At 45.5% G+C, this 26,270-nt stretch overlaps 2 protein-coding genes and 1 pseudogene across 3 annotated transcripts; all 3 read right to left on the minus strand.

Moving 5' to 3' along the window:
• Positions 1 to 1,976: 1,976 nt before the first annotated feature.
• Positions 1,977 to 2,918, minus strand: LOC309526889 (olfactory receptor 10V1-like; the record flags this gene model as incomplete). Its single annotated transcript, XM_082213243.1, has 1 exon — positions 1,977 to 2,918. The coding sequence occupies one exon, from the start codon at positions 2,916 to 2,918 to the stop codon at positions 1,977 to 1,979; it is 942 nt and encodes a 313-aa protein (XP_082069369.1).
• A 12,375-nt stretch (positions 2,919 to 15,293) lies between these two features.
• Positions 15,294 to 16,811, minus strand: LOC309517131 (olfactory receptor 10V1-like; annotated as a pseudogene). The gene is made up of 2 exons: positions 16,199 to 16,811; positions 15,294 to 15,758 (listed from the first exon to the last, which is right to left on the minus strand). The product of its transcript is annotated as an olfactory receptor 10V1-like (transcript).
• A 7,562-nt stretch (positions 16,812 to 24,373) lies between these two features.
• Positions 24,374 to 25,321, minus strand: LOC309517137 (olfactory receptor 10V1-like; the record flags this gene model as incomplete). Its single annotated transcript, XM_082196212.1, has 1 exon — positions 24,374 to 25,321. One exon carries the CDS (start codon positions 25,319 to 25,321, stop codon positions 24,374 to 24,376), a length of 948 nt encoding a protein of 315 aa, XP_082052338.1.
• Positions 25,322 to 26,270: the final 949 nt, after the last annotated feature.

The following is a 26,270-nucleotide window of genomic DNA, read 5'->3' on the forward strand; positions in this document are numbered from 1 at the left end:
AATCATACAAATTCAAGATAACCCATTGTAATTCAATCGGAGCTGACTTTTCTTCAGCTTTGGAAAAGCAGTGTTATGTACTGAAGTTCTCACCCTGGGCCAGCAGGGGGATACTGTAGATAGTTTTCACTCAGGTCCACATATGCAAATAAGGGATTGAAAGTGATGTTCAGTGATTGGATAGTTACAGAAAGTGGTTACTGTTACGTTCTAGTGGAGCTCTATATAAGCAGGCTGGCTTCAGTTCAGTTCGGTTCAGTTCTGGCCTGTAAATAAACAAGAGCTGTTTGAAGAATCGCTGTGTCGTCTGATATGTTCACCCACAATTTAACACAAAGTGTGTGTGCATATGTGCTCTTTCTCTTTCTCTTTGGGTGGTGGGGTGGGGAGAGAAAGGAAAACTGACCTGGGGGAGGAGAGGAGAGAAACAACCAGAAGAGAATGTTGCCCACAGCACCCTCTCAAAATTCCAAGTGTGTCCATAGACACAAAAAGGCTGGTGACTCCATATGGGATCTTTCAGGTGGCTTCACAGCTTCCTTCTGGTATTGATGCATTTTGTAAGGCTGCATACACACTATACTTAGGTAGGCTTTACTTTAACCATTTTACTTCGGCAGTGTACACAACATACATTTAAAGCACACCCACTCGCCCAGAGAATCCTGGGAGCTGTAGTTTGTTATGGGTGCTGGGGGATGTAGCATGGCGAGGGATAAATTGCAGTTCCCATTCTTTTATGTGTGTGTGTGTGGGGGGGTGCTGCTTTAAATGTATGGTGTGCTAGAGGAAGGAGCAGAGTTGCCATCTGACTCCAAAGCCGGCCCAATACATTTTACTGCCTTATGTGGAGCAGCAAAAAAAGAAAAAAAGAAAGGGGGGGCATACTAGCACATGAACAACACAGTAAATCAGACAACAATTTCCTTCCATTTAATGTCACTTTCAGTATCAGCTACCTAATGCCACTTTTCCGTGAGGATGCCCTTAGGACAGGAAAGAAAGAAAGGCCCACTGCTGTGTCCAGGGCTGAGAGAGAGTTGAAGCTGAAGTCTAGAGTGGGGAACAGAATGGGAGGCAGAGACCACGTCCATTGTCTTCTTCTGGGCTCAGATTTTATCTATCTTACCCATGGGGGGTGTATGTGTCAAAAGTAGATCATGTCAAGTTTTGAAAGAATTTTGAACTTAAAAAAAAATAGAAATCTCAGTTTATATCACTGCATAATGGTAGGAATTAACCCTCATTCTCTTGTAAATCAATAAGATTAAGACCACTCCTTTCAGCAGACACTAACATTCTGTATGCCAGTTAAAGGAAGTACCGGTATATGCAATGGACCTTCTGACAACATTAGGCAACAATATCTGTTTCACTCTTAGATGGCTGGTTTTCAAGCATGTTCTCAGTTCCTTCTCCAATTTAGTGTTTCAGTTCCATTATGTGATGGCAAACAAAGAGGAGAAGCAGTCCACTTTCTGCTACAAATAGAAAAGTCTTTTCATATTTACCATGTTGATGATGGCAATATGAAGAACAGAGTCCAGAAATCAAAGGTCAGCCTTTGTAGACAGAACTATCCAGGCTCTTGCTAGTTTGGGGTGGGATTCCATCACATACTGGTAAACTCAGGTCATGCAATTATAATGGATTGTGAGGTCGTGCACAACAAACCTGCTGCCCCAAAAAATCAGCCTTTTTTGCGATAAGGGAAGTGAAATGTGGGGAGAACACTTGCTTGGATGCAACTTCATCTAACTTCCCCACAAACAAATCAGCAAAAATGCTCATTTAACAGCCAAGGTTGTCTAATGTCCCTGAAAACAAACTAGGACGAATGTTCAATAAACAAAACATTTAGTGATTCGTGTACATGTGCAAATAAGTCCTCAGCCACATAAAAACCGATGTGTGTTTGGCTACTTGTATTGTGAATTCCTACCACAGTGCAAAACACATTAGAATATCCCAGGCTCTCACTGGGACAGCACTTCCTTCCTTAGTGTTCTACTGAGTGCGTTCTTTAACTCTTTGTTCCTCATGCTATAGATCAAGGGGTTCAGCACAGGAGTGACAAAGGTGTAGACCACAGACACCACTCGACCTTCCTCCGGCGAGTAGCTGGAGCTGGGACGCAGATATATCAAACTGCCACAGCCATACTGCAGAAGAACAACCATTAAATGGGAAGAGCAGGTGGAGAAAGCCCGCTGCCTACCTGAGGCAGAGCGGATGCGCAAGATGGCTGCCACAATGAAGGCATAGGAGACACAAACTAGGAGGAAAGGGGCAGTCAGTATTACAGCACTGATAATAAAGAGGGCAGTCTGATGGATCTGGGTGTCGCTGCATGCGAGCTTCAGGACAGCAGGGAAGTCGCAGAAGAAATGGTCAATCTCCTTATTGCCACAGAAAGGAAGGCGCAGTATCAGGATGGAGAGCTGAACGCCAAACACGCTGCTCATGCCTAGCGTCCCAGCTACAAGACTCACACACACCCTCCAGCTCATTATGGTAGTGTAGCGCAGTGGGTGGCAGATTGCCACATAGCGATCATATGCCATAACAGATAGCAGGACGCAGTCGCCACCTCCCAAGAAGATAAAGAAGAACATCTGTGTGCCACATCCTGCCAAAGAGATGGAGACTTTTTGCGCAGAGAGGAGGTTGGCTAGGGTGAGTGGGGCAATGACACAGGAGTAAGCAATCTCCAGGGCTGCCAGGTTAGCCAAGAAGAAATACATGGGAGTGTGGAGGGAGCGCTCTGTACGGACAATGAACACAACCACAGAGTTTCCCAAAAGGCTGAGTAGGTACAAGATCAGAAAAGTCCAGAAAAGCAACAGCTGCATCTCTGGGACTGTTGAGAATGGGTGGAAGTAGAAATGGGTCAGGCTAGTGTGGTTTTCACTCTCCATAGGAATTGGTACATATGACCTGGCACGAGATAAAAAGAGAGACCGATGACGGAGAAAGTGATATCACCACCAAGATATCAACAGGCCACTTCCATTTCTAAACATGTACAATAAACCAAGCAGCCACTGGAGGGCAGACTCCCCCTTTTTGCAAAAAAAGATCTCCGTCTCGCAAGACAACAGCTGTCTTAGAATCATGGAGTCATAGAATTGGAAGGGACCTTAAGAGTCATCTAGTCCCACTTCCTGCAATGCAGGGATCTTAACTAAAGCATCCAGGACAAATGGCCATCCAATCTCTGCTTAAAGACCACCTTCTGACAGAATCCATTCTACTGTTGAACAGCTCTTACCATCAGAAAGTTCTTCCTGATGTTTCACCAGAATCTCTTCTCTTGTAACTTGAAACCATTGGTTTGGGTCCTAGTCTCCAGAGCAGGAGAAAACAAGCTTGCTCCATCTTCCATGCGGCAGCCCTTTAAGATATTTGAAGATAGCTATTATATCTCCTCTCAGTCTCCTCTTTTCCAGGCTAAGCATTCCCAATTCCCTCAACCATTCCTCATAAGACTTGGTTTCCAGATCTCTGATCTTCTTGGTTGCTCTCCTCTGCACACATTCCAGCTTGTCAATATCCTCTTTTCTGGCTTGCATGAAATTGTACAGCACAGGCATAATCTAGAAGGCATTTCAGTTCATGCTTCTGCAAATAATGAGTAAGTTTAAACTTCAGGACTGTAAAGCATTTCACATGCTGCAAGCACGTCTTTTGGCAATCCTTTCACAGACCACTGTAGCTTCACTTTTCCTGCTCCTTCTGCTATCAGTTAACGGTTCCCTGAACTATCTTCACTAAATCTTTTACGAAACCCATCTCTCCCTATGCTGTTGCCTTGTTAATTTTATTTGCGGATTTTCTGTAGAAGGAAGTTCAATGGAAATCAATGGAATTTCCAGAGAAATGTGTTTAGAATCAGATGCTTAGATTGCAAGCTGTGTCACTTGTGTATTTTGTATTTGCTTCCAGTACAAAATTACCGTAGATAAACAATAAATAGCCGTTACACTGGCACTGTACATTGCTCTTGCTTTACTGAGCTAGGGATTGCAAAACAATTGCATGTCAGAGTTCCTGTGGTTTTACTCCATTAAAATTAAATAGACACTCCATCCAAAAGTACTCAAATCCTATTTTGTTTTTATTGAATGGAAGCGGTTGTGACAAGTGGGACCCATGACAAAATGTTGCAGTGTAGAGTGGTCCTGCTCAGGTTTCCAGCCAGCCAGCAATGCTGTCTTCTAGGATAATGTGTTCCAGTCCCACCCTGGTTTTCTGTTTGCCACCCACAACAATCAGCATTCTGTGTCTACCAGTATTCACTGGACTGTTGGGGAAGGTTCTCCCCTTAGTTCCCCTCTGCAAAATCTTGTGGTCCCCCTTCCCTTTCTTTCTCTGTTTTTGTTTTTGTCTGGATTACTTTATTTATCTTATTGTATTATGAAACAGCTTTAATAAAATCTTATTTTTAAAATAAAAGTCTTGCTGTCCCCACAAGGTTACTGATACTTCCTTTTCCTTGTGTGGAGATGGTGTCATTTTGGAAATGTATGCACCATCTCTCATGCCTGAGCATCAGGAAAAGAAGGATTGACTAACTTTTGCTGAACATTCCTACTAGTGTTATAATTTTTTCTTATGTTTTTAGATGTTCTCTACGTGTTTTGATGTTTTTAATTGTTTCTATTTTTAATTCTACTGTCTTACTACTTTTGTGTTTGCTGTTATTGTTTAAGCTATTGTTAGTATGACAATGCAGAATTTGCCACACCATCCTCTTCTACTCACTATTTTGGAGTACAGGTGGCGAGTATGCATGCATTTTTCATTTTAATGGCCAAGAAAACTACATTTCGACTGGAAGGTGGAAGCCTCCCTCTTTGCAAAATAAGATTTGGATGTCCTTAAAAGACAGCAGTTGTCTTTTTAGCACTGGCGTAGCCAACGTGGTGCCATTCAGATGCTGTTGCCCTTCATCACTGGCCATGCTGGCTGGGACAGATGGGAGCTGGAGTCTCACAACATCTAGAGGGCATTGTGTTGTCTATTCCTGTTCTAGTGCCTGTGAAATTGTATGCTATGGCACAGCCATAGTCTAGAAACACTTTCCACATCACCTGCAAATAGGAATGTCAAATGTAAATAACTGAGCATTATTTATTATTTCAGTGTTGGCTTCATTAGGAGGCAACGAAAGTGATACAAAGAGATGGCAAAAGCAACTTCCATTTAGGCTTAAACCTCTTGATACACAAAGGGGAACCGCAACATTTCTGTAGAAGGAAATGTTCCAGAATATTTCCCATTCAGAACCTTGCACCACTCCTAGGAAAGCATTTGCCTGGAACAATGCTCAACGTTGTGGTCATTATTCTTGCTCACAACTAATTCAATGTCCACACCCGACATGTTGTCTAAACTCTTTTGACAATTGCAAGCAGTACCATTCTGGCCCTGATTTACTTCAACTGTATGCCCAACTGTTTTTATTGTGAGAAGGGTAGAACAGTTTTTACTGGCTGACTGGCTGGGATAATCTTACTAACCTGTTGTCCAAGCTGATATTGGATGCCGCTGCCCTTTCCACAAGAGAACTCTAGCTCTGAGGGCTTTATAAGCCTTGCAAGATCCTTAGAGGAGCAAGGTAATCCCAATCCCTCAGTGGTGCATCAAATTCCCCATAAAAGTATATCACAACAAGAGTAGAGGTCCCTGCTCTCTGAGGACAAAGGGCAGCAGAGAGGGAGGGAGACAAGGAGTCAACTCACTGCTCCATTAGAGGGGAGGACATTCAATACCAATTGCTCTCTCAGCATGCAAAAATACTTCATCGTGGCCATCTCCACCAACCAAGGAGCCTTTTTGCCACGTTTGCTCAGTGTAGCTCAGGTTTTTCACCACTTGTGCTCTAGCCATTTTCTCTCCTTTTTTTATAAAAAAAATAATTTTTATTAACAGGCCAATCACATCACATTATCCATATCACATTGATTCCAAATTATACAGCCAAATTTTAAATTTTGTTGGGGGTACCCATACATCAAGCTCGGCTTGAGTCCAAAACAGCATCACTTTTCTTACTGCATTAATTAAACAGTTCTGTCCAGTTTGATCCGGATACAGCTTTATTACTTCCTTTCTCTTCTTGTTGTTATCATAAATTCCTTTCTTTGCGATCTCTGATGATTTTCACAAGCAGGTTGAAAGCTGGCATTCTATGTGGGTTTTATACTCTTCCAAAAATCATATCGATCCGGGACAGCCTCCGTACAACGCTTCCATAAACAAAATTAATCTCCGATCTGTCCTTTATTTTTCTCAGGCTTACCAAATAAATCAAATGAGTCTGGGGGTTCTGTCAGGGCAAACTACCATTCCAACATTCCTTCTCATCAAACAATCCTGATTCTCCTCCCCCAGTCCTTCTTCCTCCGGCAGACCTGTCCTGGCGAGACGCCATTTTTTAACTGCGTCATAAAAATTTTCCTCTTTTCTCACCGTTCTCCAGTCTTCTTTCCTCCCACATAGTTCTTAAAATCCTGCCTGTGGTTCATAGAAACGTGACGATCTTATTTCTTTCTGGGGTGAAGGGTTATTAATGTCACATCATGCAGGGGGGGAAAGAGTTTTTTCCTCCACCCCCCCTTTGTTCCAAACATACAGTCTCCTTATGGTAGTTCATCAGAAGATTTACTTATCCATCCGTCACTCCTGGTCGCAGAGATCCATAAATCAGCAGCCTTATCGGTCGAGCTTTACTTGATGTATGTGCTTTCAGCTTCCTTTCCAATCGTATGTTTCCAATTATAATTCCAAGCTGCAGCAACCAGCACGCGCTAATTGGAATCGGCTTCAGGAAGAGCTGACTTCACCGAGGGCCTGTGCCAAGTGTTCAGCACCCCCATCACTCGTTTCAGGGGGTGCATTGTGAACACCGCTGGCAGGACAGCACTCCCCCACATCCTGGGGGAGCAAAAGGAAGGCTGCATACTTCCCATAGCAGCCCCATAGTACCTCGTATGGGTCAGAGAGATGTTATTGTCGGCCATCTTCCAACGCACCACCTGGTGGCCCCCCTATCCATTTTCTCTCCTGTCCCAAGGCAAGTGTAAACCAGAAGATCAGTGACAAGGAGGGGGAGAGTGTTAGGGCCATGAGAGCATGGATTTTGATAGCCTGTGTTGGGGATCTAGCCTAATGAACTATACAGTGCTGTGTGTGCTCAGGCCTTAGTCTGCATCTATGCTGGAATTGTTTTTAGATGTTTTAGTTACCGGTATTTTGGGATTTATGCATTTGCCACCCTGGTGTGCTGGTCCCGGGGGTAAGGTACCGTGAGTGTAGCAGAGTCCACACGAAGAGGGGCGAGGTCCGATGCAGAGAGCCGGGCGGGGAACAGGAACGCTGGAACAGAAGGCGGAGCAGGTAACAGGAACGCCGGATGGTCGGGAACAGGAGGCCGAGCAGGGAACCGGAGTACTGGATAGTCAGGAACAGGAAGCCGAGCAGGGATCAAGAACACAGGAAGGTCCGTAGCCAACAACGACGTTGCTCCCGCAACCTGGGGCCGGCCTGACTGGGCTTTTATCCTCTTCTAAGGTCAGGGGCGGTCCCGACCCCCAGGAGCCCCGCCTCCTCTGGCCTTAAGGCGAGCACTCCTCCTGGGGGCAACCAGTTCCCTTCGCCTCTCTGCCCTAAGCCTCTGCAGATCAGGAGAGGCCGAAGGGTTACTGGGCCCTGGAGGAGGCTCACCTGTGGCCACTGAGTCATCCAGCACCTCTGGGGCCAGAATGGTTTCACCTGGTGCCTGCTCTTGAGTTTCCTCGGCATCTAGGCCTTGCCCCAGTTCAGCCGGCCCTGGAGGCGGGGACTCCTGTGCCGGCTGGGATTCCTCCGGATCGCTCTCAGACTCGGAATCCCAGGCCATCACATCATCCCCCCTCCCAGGCCCCCCCTCACTTGAGGGTCCGGACCCGGCTTGCTGGGGTACGCCGCATGAAACTCTCGGATGCAGGCAGGCGCGTGGACGTTGGCCGCTGGTTCCCAGGAACGGTCCTCTGGCCCATACCCCTTCCAGTCAATGAGATACTGCAGCCTTCCCCTGCGGTATCGGGAGTCCAGAATGCGTTCCACCTCGTACTCAGGCTCTCCCTGCACCAAAACTGGCTGCGGTCGGGGACGGTTCGGGTGGAACTCATCGGGTGGGGCCACCGGACTCAGAAGGGACCTGTGGAATACCGGGTGAACCTTCAGGTGTGCTGGCAACCGGAGACGGAAAGCCACAGGCGAGACCTGGTTCACGATAGGGAACGGGCCGGTGAACCGGGCGTCCAGCTTCCGCGAAGGTCGAGAAGGGTGGAGGTGGCGAGTGGAAAGCCACACCAGGTCACCGACGTGAAGTTCCGGCCCCACCTGGCGGTGGCGGTCGGCCTGGACCTTGTACGCCTCCTTGGCCTGGCGCAGCTGCTCCATCAACAGCTGTTGCTGGGACTGGAGCTCCTGAAGCCACTCTGTCACCGCAGGGACCGCAGATGCCGGCAGCACATCCGGAAACAACCGTGGATGAAAACCATAACTGGCTTGGAACGGGGTCTGCTGGGTGGACGCATTCACCGCGTTGTTATAAGCGAACTCCGCCAATGCTAGGTGGTCGACCCAGTCGTCCTGCTGGTAGCTGCAGTAACACCGGAGGTACTGTTCCATGACCGCGTTCGCCCGTTCCGTCTGGCCATTAGTCTGTGGGTGGTAAGCAGATGAGAGACAGACCTCTGTCCCAAGGGCCTGGTGCAAAGCACGCCAAAACCGGGACGTGAACTGAACGCCACGGTCGGACACTACACGCTCAGGTAGGCCATGCAGGCGGAAGACATGCTGAAGGTACAGCTGCGCGGTTTCCTTAGCTGAGGGTACGGATGGGCAGGGGGCACAGTGCACCATCTTCGTGAAGTGGTCGGAGAAAACTAGAAGGCAGGTGCAGCCACGAGACGGGGGTAACTCCACTACAAAGTCCAAAGAAACTGTGTGCCAAGGACGTGGTGGAACCGGCAACGGCTGAAGGAGGCCGGGAGGTCGCCCAATAGGCCCCTTGGCCCGCCTGCAGACGTCACAACCAGCGACGTAGCGAGCCACGTCGGCCTTCAAACGGGGCCACCAAAACTCACGGCTTACCAGATGGGTGGTCCGATACCGCCCAAAGTGCCCCGCCGCTGGCGCATCATGGGTCATCCGGAGAATCTCAGCCCGCAGCGGCCCTGATGGGATGTACAGGCGCCCGTGGTGCAGCAGAAGACCCTGATGCGAGACCAGCCCTGGATACTGAGGGCATGATCCTTCAGCCAGTTCCCGGAGTCGTTCCTGGGCCCAAGCGTCGACCCGCTGCTGTTCCCGCACCCGAGCCTGCAGTGGCTCAACCTCCTGGGTGGCCAGGAATGCCGCTGGTGGTAGGATCGTGGTGGGTGCTGCTTGCTGAACCGTGTCTACGTTGTCTTCGGGTTTCCGGGACAGGGCATCCGCCTTCTGGTTTTGGGAGCTAGGGATGTAGCGGATCCGGAACTGGAACCGGGAAAAGAACAACACCCACCGGATCTGCCTTTGGTTCAGCTTGCGGGTGGTCTGGAGGTATTCCAGGTTCCGGTAGTCGGTTCTCACCTCCACCGGGTGTCGTGCTCCTTCAAGATGATGGCGCCAAACCTCAAAGGCCACCTTGATGGCCAGTAGTTCCCGCTCCCACACGGTATAGTTACGCTCCGCTGGGAGGAGCTGGCGGGAATAGAAGGCGCAGGGTAAAAGTGGCGCTTCCGGTCCGTGCTGCTGAGACAAGACGGCACCGAGAGCCGTACTGGAGGCGTCAGTCTCTACCACAAAGGGTCGAGAAGGATCCGGATGTTGCAAGATTGGCGCTCTCTGGAAACAGGCCTTCAACCCTTGAAACGCCTCCTCCGCCTCCTTGTCCCAGGAAAACGGCGTCTTGGGGCGCAGTAGTCGGGTCAACGGGGTGGTGCGGTGAGCATAGTCCACAATGAAAGTCCGGTAATAGTTGGCGAACCCCAGGAAACGCTGTAGGTCCTTGCGGTTCCGAGGTGCCGCCCATTCTCGAACCGCTGCCACCTTCCCAGGATCCATCTGCACCCCACCTGGTGAGAGTCGGTGACCCAGGAAGTCCACTGACCGCTGATGAAACTCGCACTTGCTGAGCTTTGCATACAGACGATGCTCGCGCAAGCGCTGCAGCACGGTCCGGACATGGCCTTCGTGGCATGCCGGGTCACGGGAGTAAACCAGAATGTCATCCAAGTACACCACCACGTACTTGTCTAGTAAGTCCTGGAACACGTGGTTGATGTACCGTTGGAACACAGCAGGTGCGTTGCACAAACCAAAGGGCATAACCAGGTATTCGAACTGTCCGTACCGGGTCCCAAATGCCGTCTTCCACTCATCCCCGGCGCGGATCCGAATCAAATTGTAGGCACCCCGGAGGTCTAGCTTGGTGAACACCTGCGCCCCTTGCACCCGCTCCAGTAACTCCGAAATAAGGGGCAAGGGGTACCGGTCCGGGATGGTAATTTTGTTCAGGGCCCGGTAATCATGGCAAAGGCGGAGCTCCCCACATTTCTTTTTAACAAAGAGCACTGGCGCAGCAGTGGGCGAGGTAGAAGGCCTAATGAACCCACGCTCCAGGTTCTTGCGCAAGAAGTCCTGTAAAGCCTCGCGCTCTGGCTCTGTTAACGAGTATAAGCGACTCACCGGTAGAGGCGCTCCGGGCTGGAGGTCTATGCCACAGTCAAAGGACCGATGCGGCGGCAGCTGGTCTGCCCCCCGTTCCTCAAACACGTCGTGATATTCCCGGTATTCAGCGGGGAGCGTTGCAGCAACCTCCTCAGTGGGCGCAGCTGCTAGCATCTCAGTCTCAGCAGGAGAACTGGGGTCTGGGAAGTGTACAGTCCGTTTGACCCAGTCGATCCGCACATTGTGAGCCTCCAGCCAGTCCATCCCAAGCACCAGGGGGAACCGGGGCATGGAGGCAATATCCAGAGTTCGCATCTCCCGGTGCTGCTGGAGGCACAGGACCAGGGGCTGGGTCTCCTGAGTGACGGCACCCGAACGCAGGGGCCGTCCGTCGATTGCCTCCACCTGCACCGGTTCTGGCTTGTTCCGAAGTGGCACCCGATGCTGGGCAGCAGAAGCAGCGTCCATATAAGAGCGGGTTGCGCCCGAATCCACCAGCGCATGGGTAAGAATCCATGGCCCTCCTGGAGGGTATAGATGTACCGGAACCATAAGGTGTTGTAATTCAATTGGTGCGGCCCCATTCTGTGCTGTTTGGGACCCCAGGTAGCCAGGGTCATCAGCTACTGGGGTTTGGTGGTTTCCCTGCGGCTGGCGTTTCTCAGGACAGGACCTTGCATAGTGTCCGCTTCCGCCACAATAGAGACATAGATTCCCCTCCCGATGCCGCGACTTCTCTGCGGGGGAGAGGCGTGGCCGCACTGCCCCAAGCTGCATAGGTTCCTCCAATGACTTAGCTGGGCCCGTGGGGCTGCTGGTAGACACTGGGGCCAAGAACTGGAGGTGCCGGCGGTCCCGAGCCTGACGCCGGTCCTCTAGCCGATCGTCAATCTGTAGACTCCAATGAATAAGAGTGTCTAGCGTGGTGGGGCGTTCCATTGTGGCCAGCTGGTCCAGTATCTCATCTGAAAGCCCCTCGAGATACTGGTCCCGGAGAGCCGAGTCGTTCCAGGTCAAGTCCTGTGCCAGCAGCCGGAATTCTGTGGTGTATGCGGCCACCGTGGTCTTGCCCTGCCTCAACCGCCGAATCGCCCGGTTGGCTTGACTCTCCTTCTGGGGGTTGCCGAACGCGGCCTCCAACAGATTGCAAAACCCCCCGTAGTCTGTCAGCAAGGGGGAGTCTTGCCTGAGCAGCGGCAACGCCCACTTGGCCGCCTGGACCTTTAACAAACTAATAAAAAAATGCATCTTGGTGTGGTCGTCAGGGAAATTCCGGGCGCGCCCCTGAATATACAGCTTGGCCTGGGCAAGGAACATGGGAAAGCTGGCCGGGGCCCCATCAAATTTCTCAGGCAAAGCCACTGGGTACTTGCCAGAAGCCGGGGCGTCGGCCCCAGGAGCCGGTAGGGCGTCCAAACGCTGCTGCAGTGCCGTAACCACGTTACTGAGCTGCTGCACGGTGTGCCTCAAAGCCTGGTTCTCCTGGGCTATTGCCAACAGTGTAGCCACTTGGTCGGCCATGGCCTCTGACTCTTCCCGAACACACCCCTACGAAGGGGGAGTGCGGGTGGGGCGGGAGCAAACTGTGCTGGTCCCAGGGGTAAGGTACCGTGAGTGTAGCAGAGTCCACACGAAGAGGGGCGAGGTCCGATGCAGAGAGCCGGGCGGGGAACAGGAACGCTGGAACAGAAGGCGGAGCAGGTAACAGGAACGCCGGATGGTCGGGAACAGGAGGCCGAGCAGGGAACCGGAGTACTGGATAGTCAGGAACAGGAAGCCGAGCAGGGATCAAGAACACAGGAAGGTCCGTAGCCAACAACGACGTTGCTCCCGCAACCTGGGGCCGGCCTGACTGGGCTTTTATCCTCTTCTAAGGTCAGGGGCGGTCCCGACCCCCAGGAGCCCCGCCTCCTCTGGCCTTAAGGCGAGCACTCCTCCTGGGGGCAACCAGTTCCCTTCGCCTCTCTGCCCTAAGCCTCTGCAGATCAGGAGAGGCCGAAGGGTTACTGGGCCCTGGAGGAGGCTCACCTGTGGCCACTGAGTCATCCAGCACCTCTGGGGCCAGAATGGTTTCACCTGGTGCCTGCTCTTGAGTTTCCTCAGCATCTAGGCCTTGCCCCAGTTCAGCCGGCCCTGGAGGCGGGGACTCCTGTGCCGGCTGGGATTCCTCCGGATCGCTCTCAGACTCGGAATCCCAGGCCATCACACCTGGGCTCCTTAGAGAGGAAGTGTGAGATGTAAATTTAAATAATAATAATTTCACCTCACACCAGAATCGCAAGTTAGTAAGAATATAAATGGTGTCTCATATTCTTAGTGCATGCAGGTACCAATTGGTACCTGTAGTGATTTTAATATATAATGGCTTTAGAAGCACTGTGCTTTTCTGTGTAGAAGATGAGGGTCTTTTACTATAAAATAATGTCAAAGGGGGGGCACATCTTATACACGGATAGTGGGTTGGGGGGACAACGCGTGATTGGTTGCACCAATCGATGTGTGATTTGGGTTAGTGATTTTCTGATTTCCCCCCGAAGCAAGCTCAACCAGCCTGGGCAATGCTTCCCCCCCCCCTCACAAAAGCTCAACAACTCTGGGTCATCCCTCCCCCCCATTTTCTTAAATTTGAGTCCCCCAAAACTCAAGTCTTATACATGAGGGCATGCTATACACGGGAAAGTATGGTTGCTTTTTAATATATACAACAGTTTTAACAGTTTTTATATGTGTGTTTAAATTTTTTTTTTAATATGCGTAAGGATGCCTCGTGGGAATTGATTCTTGTATAAATAAATATAGTTATAAGCAAGATAGCAATTGGATGACTTCACTAGCAGCATTGAGAATGGTGGTATGAATTTGAATTGATGAGGAGGGAGGGAGTGAAGATGTCAGTGAGGAACTGACGCAGAACACACACACACACAAGCTACACATTTTTGCAGGTCTACATTTTTGCCTTTGAAAAAGTAAATTAGATTTATAGGCCAGTTATAAAGACGTTTTGTCCATTGGTTCCCCTTCCCTCCCCCCAAAACCCACTCTTCATTTTCCTTGTCCAATGGTTCTAGTGCATATCCAGGGGCACTGATGTTATACACATGGAACATTCTCTGACATGAACATGATTTATTTATTTTAAAAGTGTATACCCTATCATTCATTGCAGGACCTAGACCAGGTTACAGCAAGCATATACATAAAAAAACAATGAAAATATCACATCACATCGGTAGTTAGTAGGTATGGCACTATAAAGGCCAATAGGTAATCGACCCTGACGTTTTGCTCAAAACTGGAACTATCAGCAGGGCCTCTGCAGCAGATCTCAAGCAGAATGTTGTCTGCCCATTGGAAACACACAGCACTTTCAGCCACAGCTTAGATATATACATGAGCGTTTGCTTTCATGTTTTGTTTTAATCTGCATATATAGGACCTTGTTTACGCCTTACTAGGCATGACCCCCAGCCTCACTCACCCAAGGAATGTTAGTATATCAGTGCTAGTCCTATGGCAGGGCTGGGAAGCCTGTGGACATCTGGTCATTGCTGGATGACCCTTCCCATCCTTCGACACTTACTGTTGGCAATGCTTGATGGGTTTGTTGGTTGTTGGAGTCCAAGACCATTGGAGGGCTACAGCTTAGCCACCTCTGGTCTATGGGATCATGTCCTATGAGGCTAAAGCCTGCTAGTGTCATCTTGGGTGGGCAGAAAATCACTTCAACAGGAGGGCAGTGGAGGTACATCTAAATGGACCAACAATGATGTTTCTGGTACATCCACATGTCATCACCACCACTGCTACCTTAACCATGAATATGTCTAATTGCATTAAAATTGGTGCTCATATCACATCTTGTGTAGGGAAAATTGTGTGCAGTGTGAAGTATTCCGTGTCTCTGCTGAAAGTGCACCCTACTTTCGCCCAAAATACTAGGGAATTTTGTGTTACTATAACCTTGTGTATTGTATACTAGAACAGCAATCGATAATTTTTGTGGTCTTCTTATTTTTATAATCTGGAATGTCACACAGAAAGTGTCATTCCTTGTCCCATTCTGCTCAGAGGTCAAATCAACAACAACAACATCATAAACTCTCTTTGGGTGCATGTCTGTTTGTGCATTTATTAACAAAAAACAGAATCATCAGTCCAATTCATCAGTGGAAGTTGTCTCCCGATGAATATGAGGTCCAAAATCCCCGTGCCAGTCCCATCAGGCATTTCTGGCTAGTCTGGTTTGAGGTTAATGTCTGCCTCATTTGCTACCCTCCTTTGATGACATCATTCCAGCCTCTTCTTGGGGTATTTTTTCTTCTGTTACCTCACAATATCTTCAGGCCCCTGAATGAAATGTATTAGTTCTCTCTGTGGCTGGAAACTTGTCCAGGTTCTCCTGCCCATCAAAACAGAACTCAGTGTCGCTAGTGTAGCTGTTGATCTGCTTGCTTTCAATCGGGCATTTGATTCATTTCCTTCAAGAATACCTATACCGAATTCAGGTCAATTGGCCACACAATGCAACTTCTGCTACAGGCAAAGAACATTCCTTTTGAGGCACAGTTGCAGCTTAGACATAGAGCCTACCTATGCATCCTTCCATCACTGAGCTGTGGTTTCAGTTCCACCATACCATTACAACAGATGGCAGTAGACGGTGTACCATTCCCTGGCTGCGATTCAGTGCTGTCATTTCTTCGGGGCAGCACAGCTCTTTTTAAGGCTCTGATTAGTGCATCCTTTAACTCTTTGTTCCTCATGCTATAGATTAAGGTGTTCAGCACAGGAGTGACAAAGTTGTAGACCACAGACACCACCCGGCCTTCTTCCGGTGAGTAGCTGGAGCTTGGGCGAAGGTATATCAAACTGCCACAGCCATACTGTAGAAGGACGACCATTAAGTGGGAGGAACAGGTGGACAAAGCCCTTTGCCTGCCTGTGGCCGAGCTGATCCTCAAGACGGCAGCCACAATGAAGGCATAGGAGATACAGATTAGGAGGAAAGGGATGGTGATTATGTTACAATATAGAAGCAATGCGGCAGCGAGCTGGTGGCTTGAAAGCAAAACATAAATGGGAATGTTGGGACTGTTCCATGGGAAACAGAGGGACAGTCTATTCACAGTGCGAAGCACCGGAATTAGCTCAGAGTGTAATATGAGCTGTACAGGCTGTACAGGAAGTACAGAAGGAGTTTGTCTCTTGGCTGCTGGAGTTTGAAGAGAGCAGATGTGTTTTTCTGTAACGCTGCAAAGACAGAAATAAAGACATGTAAATACGTTTCTGTCTATCTCTTTCCCCTGCCCACAGGGGGGGCAAGAAAGAGTGGTGTGTCCTTCTCACGCTGAGGAGGATCGCCGATCGTGACCTCTGCCTGGATCCTGCCGGAGAATGCAGACAGGGAGGTCAACCGGTGATTCAAGCCAGGTGCCTGGAGAGTGGCCAGTTTCTCCTGATAATGGCTTGAATCCCAACAGATGATGATAACACTGGTAATAAAAAGGGCAGTTTGGTGGAAATGGGTATCGCCACATGCCAGTTTCATGACAACAGGGACATCACAGAAAAAAATTATTGATTTCCTTATTGGCACAGAAAGGCAAAGTCAATATCAGGATAGAAAGCTGAATGCCAAAGAAACAACTCATGACCAAGGTCCCAACAACAATTTTCACACACGCACTCCAGTTCATGATGACAGTGTAGCTGAGCGGGTGACAGATTGCCACATAGCGGTCATATGCCATGATTGCTAGCAGGACACAGTCAGAGCTTCCCAGGAAGGTAAAGAAGAACATTTGGGTCCCACAGCCAGCCAAGGTGATGGAGACCTTTCTTGCAGAAGCTACGTGGGCCAGAGTGAGGGGTGCAATGGTACAAGAATAAGCAATTTCCAGACATGTCAGGTTAACCAAGAAATAATACATTGGGGTGCGAAAAGAATGTGTGGTGTAGATGATGAGACCAATGGTAGCATTCCCAAACAGGCTGAGCAAGTAGAGAAGCAGAAAAGTCCAGAAAATCAGCTGCCTCATGCCTGGGTGCGTTGTGAATGGCTGGAAGTGGAACTGTATAATTCCAGTTTGGTTTTCAGTCTCCATATAAACCTGCACATCAGCTTGCTATGGGTTAAGAGGAGAGAGGAGAACATTACTGAGAAGCCTGCATTGGGCAACCAGGAAATTAGGTAACAGAAATAAATTGAATTGCAACAAACAGGGAAGATGTTGCAAAATTGGCTGATAGTGAAAAAGTAATTGATCAACATATTCTTTAATACTGAAGTTCAGACTTCTGTAGGCAGCTATTAACAAGAATGAGACCAGGTTCTTAGAGTAGGTTGTTCACTGAGGTGTCTACATCCATTAAAACCGAGCAACTATTAGACTGCCTCTAAATGGCTAGGTTGATACTGAAATGTTTTACATTTTTTATGTGCTGTAAGCCGCCTAGAGTGATTGTGAAAACCCAGACAGATGGGCAGGATATAAATAATAAAATAATAAAGCTCAACCAAAGAAAAAAGCTCAACAACTCTGGGCAATCTCCCCCCATTTTCCTAATTTGGAGTCCCCCAAAATAGGGGGCGTCTTATACACAGGGACGTGTTATACATGGAAAAGTACAACAGCATATCATGGTTTATCTCTCCGGTTAGGGTGTTCTTTATGCAATTCCTGCATTCTGGATATAGGGTGAGGTTTTGGTTTTTGATTTCTGGCATGTGATAGTCTGTCTCCATTCCCCCCCCCCCAAAAAAAGAAGAAGCCTGAAGCTTATTTTTTACCCTCTCTCCCTAACTCTCACTGCATGGTGTTTGTGTGCATTTGACATATCTGTACATATTTTATTTGTTTTGTTTGTACTTTCTTGGAGGGATAGGCATTTATTAGTACATTAAAAAAAATCTACCTACTTTCCTACCCTGGTACAGTCAAGAAAACTTGCTAAATGAAGTATCTTTTTCTCTTTTCTTCTTCAGTTGGCTTAACATATGAGCAGCAACCTGGATATGAATATTTCTTTCCTATTGTTGCTGTTAAATTCAAAATTATTCCTTCCTTCCCTTTTTTCCTTTGTAAAACACTCTCATTGGGGTCAACACATGCAGCCGTTTTAGAAGATCTGTGCTTCCATGTGTGTGTCTTTCTTAACTGCATTGACATCAGCAGCTGCTATCTGTTCTTCACACCTCCCGGCATTCCAGACTTTTATTTATTTATTTATTATATATTTATTAGCATTTTCTATAATGAAACAAAAACAAAAATAAACAACCACAACAAAAGAGGAAAAAAATATAACAAACATACAAAAATATAAAACTTAAAAACAATTAAAAACACATAAAGTTTCAATTGCTTATTTCTTTTAACTTATTTCTCAGACCTCCTCACACCTTCCCTTCTTGTATTACAATTCAAATTATTAGCTCAGCAAATCCTTATTACTTATTTCTCAACTTTAACTTAATAATTTAATTTAACATATTATTATTTTATTTTTTCTCTTTCATCCATTTCCTCAATTTATTTTTGCTAACCTTATTTTCATTTAATTTAGTTCATTTTAAAAAACCAATTTTACCTTATCCAAACTTAAACATCAATACTTATACATTCTTAAAACAATTTTTCTAAAGTCGATCCAAATTCCCTTCCACGAATTTCCCAATTTCCATACAAATAACAAAACAAAATAAAAACCAAACAAATTATAATTATGTACCCTTTGGATTCCCAAACTCCACCCTCCCCTTTCCCGGTTTCAGTCCCCAATAAATGTCTATCAGTCTTAATCTGCTATCAGCCTGGAGATCTCACATCCAAGGCTCTTAATTCTCTCTCAATTCCTCTCTGCCGGTTTTTTTTTATAGTCCTTAATATTGAACACCAAATCTCGGAGAAGCTCTGGCCCAACGGGATCCATGTTTCTTCCAGCCAGGCCTCCATACTTAAAAGTGGAGCCCAAATCTTGTTTCTTACTCCTTTCAAGTCCAAATGTCCCCAAAGCTCCAACTTCCACCTTAAGCAAGTTTAAATAAAAAAAATTCCTTCCAGTAGCACCTTAAAGACCAACTAAGTTAGTTCTTGGTATGAGCTTTCGTGTGCATGCACACTTCTTCAGATACTTAAGCAAGTTTGTAATCCTTAGGTCTTCAGATCTCCACATAAGGAGATCTCTCCATTTTTCAATCTCCAATTCTTCTTGTCTATTCCCTCCTCTTCTCCAGGAATAGGCCCAGACTCCTAGCTTTCATTAAAAAAAGTCCATCAGACATCTACAAAGCAAGCAAGCTGTGGAAGCAATGTCCAAAGTCTTATTAGGTGGATATAGAGGTGCTGCTGTTGCTAAGAATGCTTGGTCACTTAACCACGTTTGCTAAGCAACCATAATAAAGGATTGCATGGCATTTTCTGTATCTTCTCTGCTGAAGAGAGTCACTCTCTTCCAACAGGAGCAGCTTGCAGCAGAAAGCACAAATAAAGCAAAGGAACAAAGCAAATGATGTTTTGTTGGCACAAAGCAGAGTAAGCCATTTGTAGTATGGAAATACAATTATGTGGAAAGGTTCATCTTTTAACATTCTCTCTATTAGGCATCTTGTGTGTGGTCCCTGATTACCCTGTAGTTCAGCTCAGGAACTTCTAACATTCTGAATGCTGAAGGTTTTTGTTCTTTTGCAGAAGATGAACACTTTATGAACTAAAAAGTTTGTTTGAATGAATGTGGGCAGAACTAGTTTGTATTATAAAAGGACGAACTTGAACTGAAATGAACTTTCTAAGCACTGGTTGGAAGTTTACTGAGGGTTTGGATTTGCTGCACATATAGGCCACCTGTGAATCCAGCAGTTGTATTTGTTGTATTTTTTCATAGTTTAGTTATTGGTTGCTGTTGGGGCTCTTTCCTGAAGATGAAACAGCTCTTAATTATCCAGTAATAACTTCTACATCTCCTCTTCCCGTGTATCACCTTCATTCTGGATTGGCCAAGAGGAATCCATCCTTTTAAATCAAGTCTTGCCCTCTTTGTCACCATCTTTGAAGAAGTTTCCAGATTTTAATACAGTTAAAATATGCAAAAAGGAAAGGTATTGTTCCATGTTAATGAACGAAAAGAATCTTTTTATAAGATGTATGGCACTGCAAAGTAGTCTTGAAATAGCATTAGGGATCCATAGAGGCTGAGAGAAATAAATAAGAAGAAAGGGGCAGGATATGTGTTGAGAAACTTTGGAGCACTAGGTTCATATGTAGGCCAGAAATAAGAACCTTTATGAGAAAAATCTTGTTATTCTCAATTCAGTGCAGATCAGTACTGAGAGCAGTAGTGGCAAGAGGTGACCTTGGAGTGTGCAAGGTAGAGTTTCGCTGATGAGTAGATTGTCCACCTGGCGTGTCTATAGGTGGAAAAAGAAAAGCAGCAGCAAGAGCCAGCAAGGGAAAGCAATCATTGATGAGTTCAGTGCTGCAATGGAGAAAGATAAAACCAATTGAAAATTAAGATTTTGGGTGGTGGAATTTCTGCATAGCCTGAGCAAATTTGGTGGCAGTTTTGGAAGTGGAGTTAAGTTCAAGGACAATAGCAGCAGTGGGGGAGCAATCAGCTGGCCGAAAGGGCAAGAGTTACATGTCCCACAGGCTACAAGTTGGTCACTTATGAGCTAGATGGACTAACGGCATGACTTGATATGTGTTGTATATGTATTTATATGTATTTTCCTTATGAGGAATTGAAGTTAACAATGACTTTCCAATACTACTCAATCTGAGCTTTCAACCTAGGTGTTCCATATGCAAGCCAACCATTTTCTCCACTGAACTACACTTAGATATGGAGTTGAGTCTGAAAGTGGCAGTGTAAATATTTACTTACACCAGAATTGTCCTTGGAGAATTGAAACTTTATAAACTTACAGCCAGTTCTCTGAGGGTGAACATGCCTTGAGAATTGAAGCATATATGTGCAAGACTCTTAGCCCAGATCAACAATTGCCTCCTCTTAAGGGACAACTTTATCTTTGGGGGACCAAGTATCTTTCTCTGATGCATGAACTTGTAATGTCCTAAAGCATCTTTCATGGCCATCAGAGAATTATGTTAATTTGTGCATGTCTCATAAGAGATCTCTTTGTTTTAACAAGCCTCTAAGGCATTCTGTCTTGAAATTATTTGTCTGAACAGAGGGCGGGGGGTGCGGAGAGAGAACGTTTGCCTCCTTAACAACTTTTATCACCATTTTATCCATAAATCCCAATAGGATGTTACTTATTTATATTTTAAAAAGTTCTACAGAACTTCCCAAAATAAGAGAAAGAATCTCAAGGTCCTAAGAGAGGGAAAATTTAATTTCAAGGTTATTTCTCATCCTTAAAGAAAACAGTAGCTGTTGCAGCGTTTGTTAGCATCACTTTCCCTAGAGATGTAATATATTAGAATTTGAAAGAACTAATTACTGTCTTATAATCGAGGAAGAGGGACAGTCTATACTAAACATTCTGATGGATAAATAGCAGTCACCCCCCTCAAAAAGCACCCCCAAACAAAGGTTGGTCTCCAATGAACAGGGCCAGCAACCCATTTCCCAATAATAATCCAGCAGAAACCTGGTCTTTTGTGAAGGTTGGCGATTACTATTATTGCATAGAAGAATAATTTATAACACCCTAAAAGTAAATGCTTTTACTTGCACCATTTCTCCTTCCAGTGTTTCAACCACCATCTGAAGCACATGCACCCCAGTATGAAAGCAGCTTGGGACTTGCTGCTCTCTGATCCTCTTTATAATGATCACTATATATGCGATTCAGGTAGGCCATAGCTTAGGGGCAGAGGCAGAGCACATACTTAGCATGCAGACAGTTTTGGTCCCTCTCTGGCTTCTGCAGCTGGGAAGGATCCCTGTTTCAATTGCTGGAGAGCCATTGCCAGCCCTATTTGGGTTGCAGGCAGCATTTGGTGCTGGGGAAACTGTTGCAGGTGCGGTCAGAAGCACAAAAAGTGGTCAGGTTCAGATAAAAACAGGTCAAGAAGTGAAGCAGCTTTCAAAATTACCTCCCAACCTACTTTGAACTTCCCCTCTGATATACACAGTAGTATTAGAGGCAGCATTAAGGTCAGCATTAAGCCCCAGGCTCCCAAATAGTATGGAGATGGTACAGAAGGAGATGCTCCCAAAAAACCCTTGCATTTATTTTAAAATTTATTCCTTTCATTTGCACTCACCTTCCATCCACAACCCTGCTTTCATTTTATTTGCTTCTTTTCAGATGCTCCTCCTCCTTACATTTATTATTTTCCTTTGCATTTGTCATCTTCTCTCATCTTCTTACATTTTTTCTTCTTTGCAACAATGTTCAGGTATTCTCCCTCCAAGCCCCCAACCCAACACCTGGCCCATCACAAAATATTGGTAGCCAGTGAAGAGGAGCTGTCACTTTGAGGAGTTGGGAAAATTCATTTCATTTCAAGTTCATCCTTTCATAAGACAAACTAGTTCTGCTCACATTCATTCAAACAAACTTTTTAGTTCATAAAGTGTTCATCTTCTGCAAAAACCATCTGAAGCACATGCACCACAGTATGAAAGCAGCTTGAGACTTGCTGCTCTCTGATCTTTAAAGTTTTGGCCTTCTTTACTCTTAATGATCGCTATGGGGAATGAGAAACAGGAGCACAAATTTCTTCCTTCCTAAAGTGTAGGAGCCTGGCTTTTGTATGTGTTATGTACTGAAGTTCTCACCCTGGGCCAGCAGGGGGATACTATAGTTAGTTATGCAAATAAGGGATCGAAAGTGACTTTCAGTGATTGGATAGTTTTAGAAAAATTTTACAGTTACGTTGTACTGGAGCTCTATATAAGCAGGCTGACTGAACCCTTCTGTTCTGTTCTGTTCTGTTCTGTTCTGGCCTGTGAATAAACAAGAGCTGTTTCAAGAATCTCTGTGTCGTCTGATATGTTCACCCACAACTTAACAGTATGAGAATGCGAGTGGTGGTGATGGACCACAAATAGTGGCAAAGTTCACAACCAGGGAATGAAGGGCTAAGAGAGCAGCCCTTTGGCACAGCCATCTTGTTTCCTGGTTCTGAAGCTCCTCCTTTAGAAAGCATGCCAAGACCCTTAAGGGAGGGAGAGTGAGGAGAGAAATTAGGCATTAGGCTTTATGTGAGAGAGTGAACTCTCTTGTGGCTGCTCTTACACAGGAATGGAAGTGTGAAGTACTTGGAGATAAAAAAGTAAGACTCTAACTATTGGTATACTCACATAACTTCTCTGAGAAGTTCTGGGAGATGCAGTGTTCACCTGGGTTTATATGCCTTTGGTAATAATTCATAGGAGAATTATGGTGCTTCATGACATTTCAGTTTATTTAATATACACATACAGAATCTTAGACTAGAGGCAGATTATTGATTATTCACACACACCAGAAATAAGTAAATACAGAATAAGTAAATAAAATAAAATAAGTAAATACCAAAAATAATTACATATATGATACATTTTACAATAAAGCAAAAAGGTTGTAAGGATTCATATTATGCTGGAATTTATTGTTCCAGAATGAAAAAAAGACTACCCTTCTACAAATCTGTGTGATAGTTTGTTATTTGTTACTCTGAAACATATCAATTTAATCATTGTTTACATCCCAGATTTTCTCAAACCAGTGAGAGACTAAATAAGCTGTGGTCCGCCCCTCTTCTAGCAATACATATTTTTGCTGCAGAAAAGTTTGGTGCCACTTTTAAATCTTCCTCCAGAGCTATGTTTTTTTCAAATATCCTAGTAAGAGGCGTTTGAGATCATGTGATGTTGAATTTCCAATTAATTATTAAATTCCATAATTGTCTGCCCCTTAAACTGAATTATTGGACAGTCTGCTTGGAGGCAGTTACATCTTTAGAATTTTTTGTGCTTTAGAATAAATCTGATTCAATGTGTGTGGATCCCCACACAGGCAGTATTAGTATAGTTTTGTAAGAAAATGTATAAATACCTCTCTCACCATTTTGCATAAGGTGTGGGGTTCATTAAATGATATGGCCATCTTGGCAGACACAGCCTCAGCTTCCACAGCCGCCGCCTGTCATGAACCACCACGGACGGGATTGGCAGAAACTGCAGCAGAGACATTCTATGCATAAGATAATATTCTATTCTCTTGTACTGGTTTAAGCGGTTTATATTTGACTTCCTTTAGTAACATTTTATTTTGAAATGCTTAAGGCATTTTTTGTTAACTTTGCTGCATTAGACATTCATTCCGACCTCCTTCGTAATGTTTTATTTTGAAATCTTTAAGATAATGTCTTCGTTTCCTGTTAATTATGTTGCTTTGAATGTATATTTTAAACGTGGCTTTCATTGGTAATCTTTTACATTGGATTGTTCTGTCTGATATTTTAATGTGTTGTAAACCATTTGAGATTATTTGCTTGAAAATATAAAGCAATATAGAAAGGAAAGGAATTATGATTATGATGACGACAGTAGAATTGCATTGATTCCTCTCTCTTGTTACAATCTCACATGACACCCTCTACCTATAGGTATTACCATGGGGCAAGATGCTGCATGGGGGTCGTACATTCGCTACTTCTCCTGCTATCAGCCTGTTGCTATCATCCCCATGGTCTAACTTTAATGAAGACCACTAGCTGTCAAACTTTTGGGGGGGAAACAGTCTTCTTCGAAAAGCTCTCCTCAGTGCCTCTTTCAGTTCCTTGTTTCTCATGCTATAGATCAGAGGGTTCAGTAGGGGAGTGACAAAGGTGTAGAACACAGAAACCACTCGACCTTCCTGTGGTGAGTAGCTAGAGTTGGGCCGTAAGTATATGAAACTGCAACAGCCGTACTGTAAGAGGACAACCATCAAGTGGGAGGAGCATGTGGAGAAAGCTTTTTGCTGGCCTTCAGCAGAACGGATTTGCAAAATGGCCACCGCAATGAAGCCATATGAGATACAGATTAGAAGGAAGGGTATTGTGATGACTACAACACTAACTATGAAAATAGCAGCTTGGTGGATTTGGATGTCACTGCAACCCAACTGCAGAATGACTGGGACATCACAAAAGAAGTGATTGATTTCATTTTGGCCACAGAATGGCAAGCGGAAAATAAGGATGGTCAGTTTTAGAGACAATAGAAAGCCCAGTAGCCAGGATACCACAACAAGGGAAGTACATACTGTTTTGTTCATGATGATCATGTAGCGCAGTGGATGACAAATTGCCACATATCTATCATATGCCATGATGGCCAGTAGGACACAGTCAGCTCCTCCCAGGAAGACAAAGAAGAACATTTGGGTTCCACAGCCACTTAAGGAAATGGTGGCACTTTTCCTGGACAGAAGGTTGGCCAAAGCCAATGGAGCAATGGCAGAAGTGTAGCAGATCTCCAGAGCTGCCAGATTGCCCAAGAAAAAATACATGGGGTTATGGAGAGAGTGGTCGACATGGACAATAAGCACGACAGCAGCGTTCCCACAGAGGCTGAGGACGTAGAGGAGCAGAAAGAGAAGGAAAATGAGCAGCTGTGTCTCAAGCAAGGTTGAGAAGGGACGGAAATAGAATTCAGTATGGTTTTCATATCCCATGAAGATGGTAAAGAGGACCTGAAGGGAAAATAAAGATCTGAGTCAATGAGTTTCCTTAGCCCAGCAGTGAGGATACGCTCATACTGCACAACCTGGCTTCCTAAAATAAAGTGTCTGCACCAACTCTTTTCAGTTCTTATTACAAGGTTATGTAGAGCATTCAGATGGGGAGCATTCCTTCAGCAATCCATTTTATTTTTCCTCAGAGGACCGAATTCCTGTACTGGTACAATTCATATATTAAATTTGGTTCTCTTTTTGCAGACATTATTCAAATATAAGTATGCTTGGTTAATGTTTTGCACATTATTGTCCAAAAGAGTTATTTGCTCTTGTCAATTAAATGTCAAAATAGTATTTTACTTAAGTGTGCATATCATGCCTGATTTCGAAATACAAATTCAAGTTGGACCAAAACAGAAGATATGTGTAATAATGACTGGAAGACAGTGACATAAGCTACTTACACTTCTATGGTTCTTGGCATCAGCCAATCAATTTTTTGCCATTATAAGTTAGAAGGGGAACCGCAATTGACTTTACATGCTATCTGGAGTATTGTGCTTCTTCTGTGTGTGCTTCTTGCTATGCTTCATCCACAGCACTGAAGGCAACATGACATGTGACAAACTGGACTCTTTTTAATTGTTTCCACTTGCGAAATTTACACTTTCCATTGGAAGCTATGCTCCATCAGTAGATGTGGGTGTTAGTACTCCAAGCTAAATTTGTGGAGTTGAATTTAACCCTGTATCTTTTTAACCTTCTCTGAGGAGTACAGTACAATTGTTTATTCCACTATAACTATACAGACAAACATACAAAGTTAACCATTCAGGTTCGTAGCATTCATGCTAAGATAAAATTTAGGCAAAATGCCCAATTAATGGATAAAGGCAGATAGGCATTTTACATGTAGCCCAGTTGACCGAGTTCAATGGGAAATGTG

This window comes from Podarcis vaucheri (genome assembly GCF_965113315.1).
Source record: "Podarcis vaucheri genome assembly, chromosome: 1".
Classification (NCBI taxonomy): Eukaryota; Metazoa; Chordata; class Lepidosauria; order Squamata; family Lacertidae; genus Podarcis; species Podarcis vaucheri.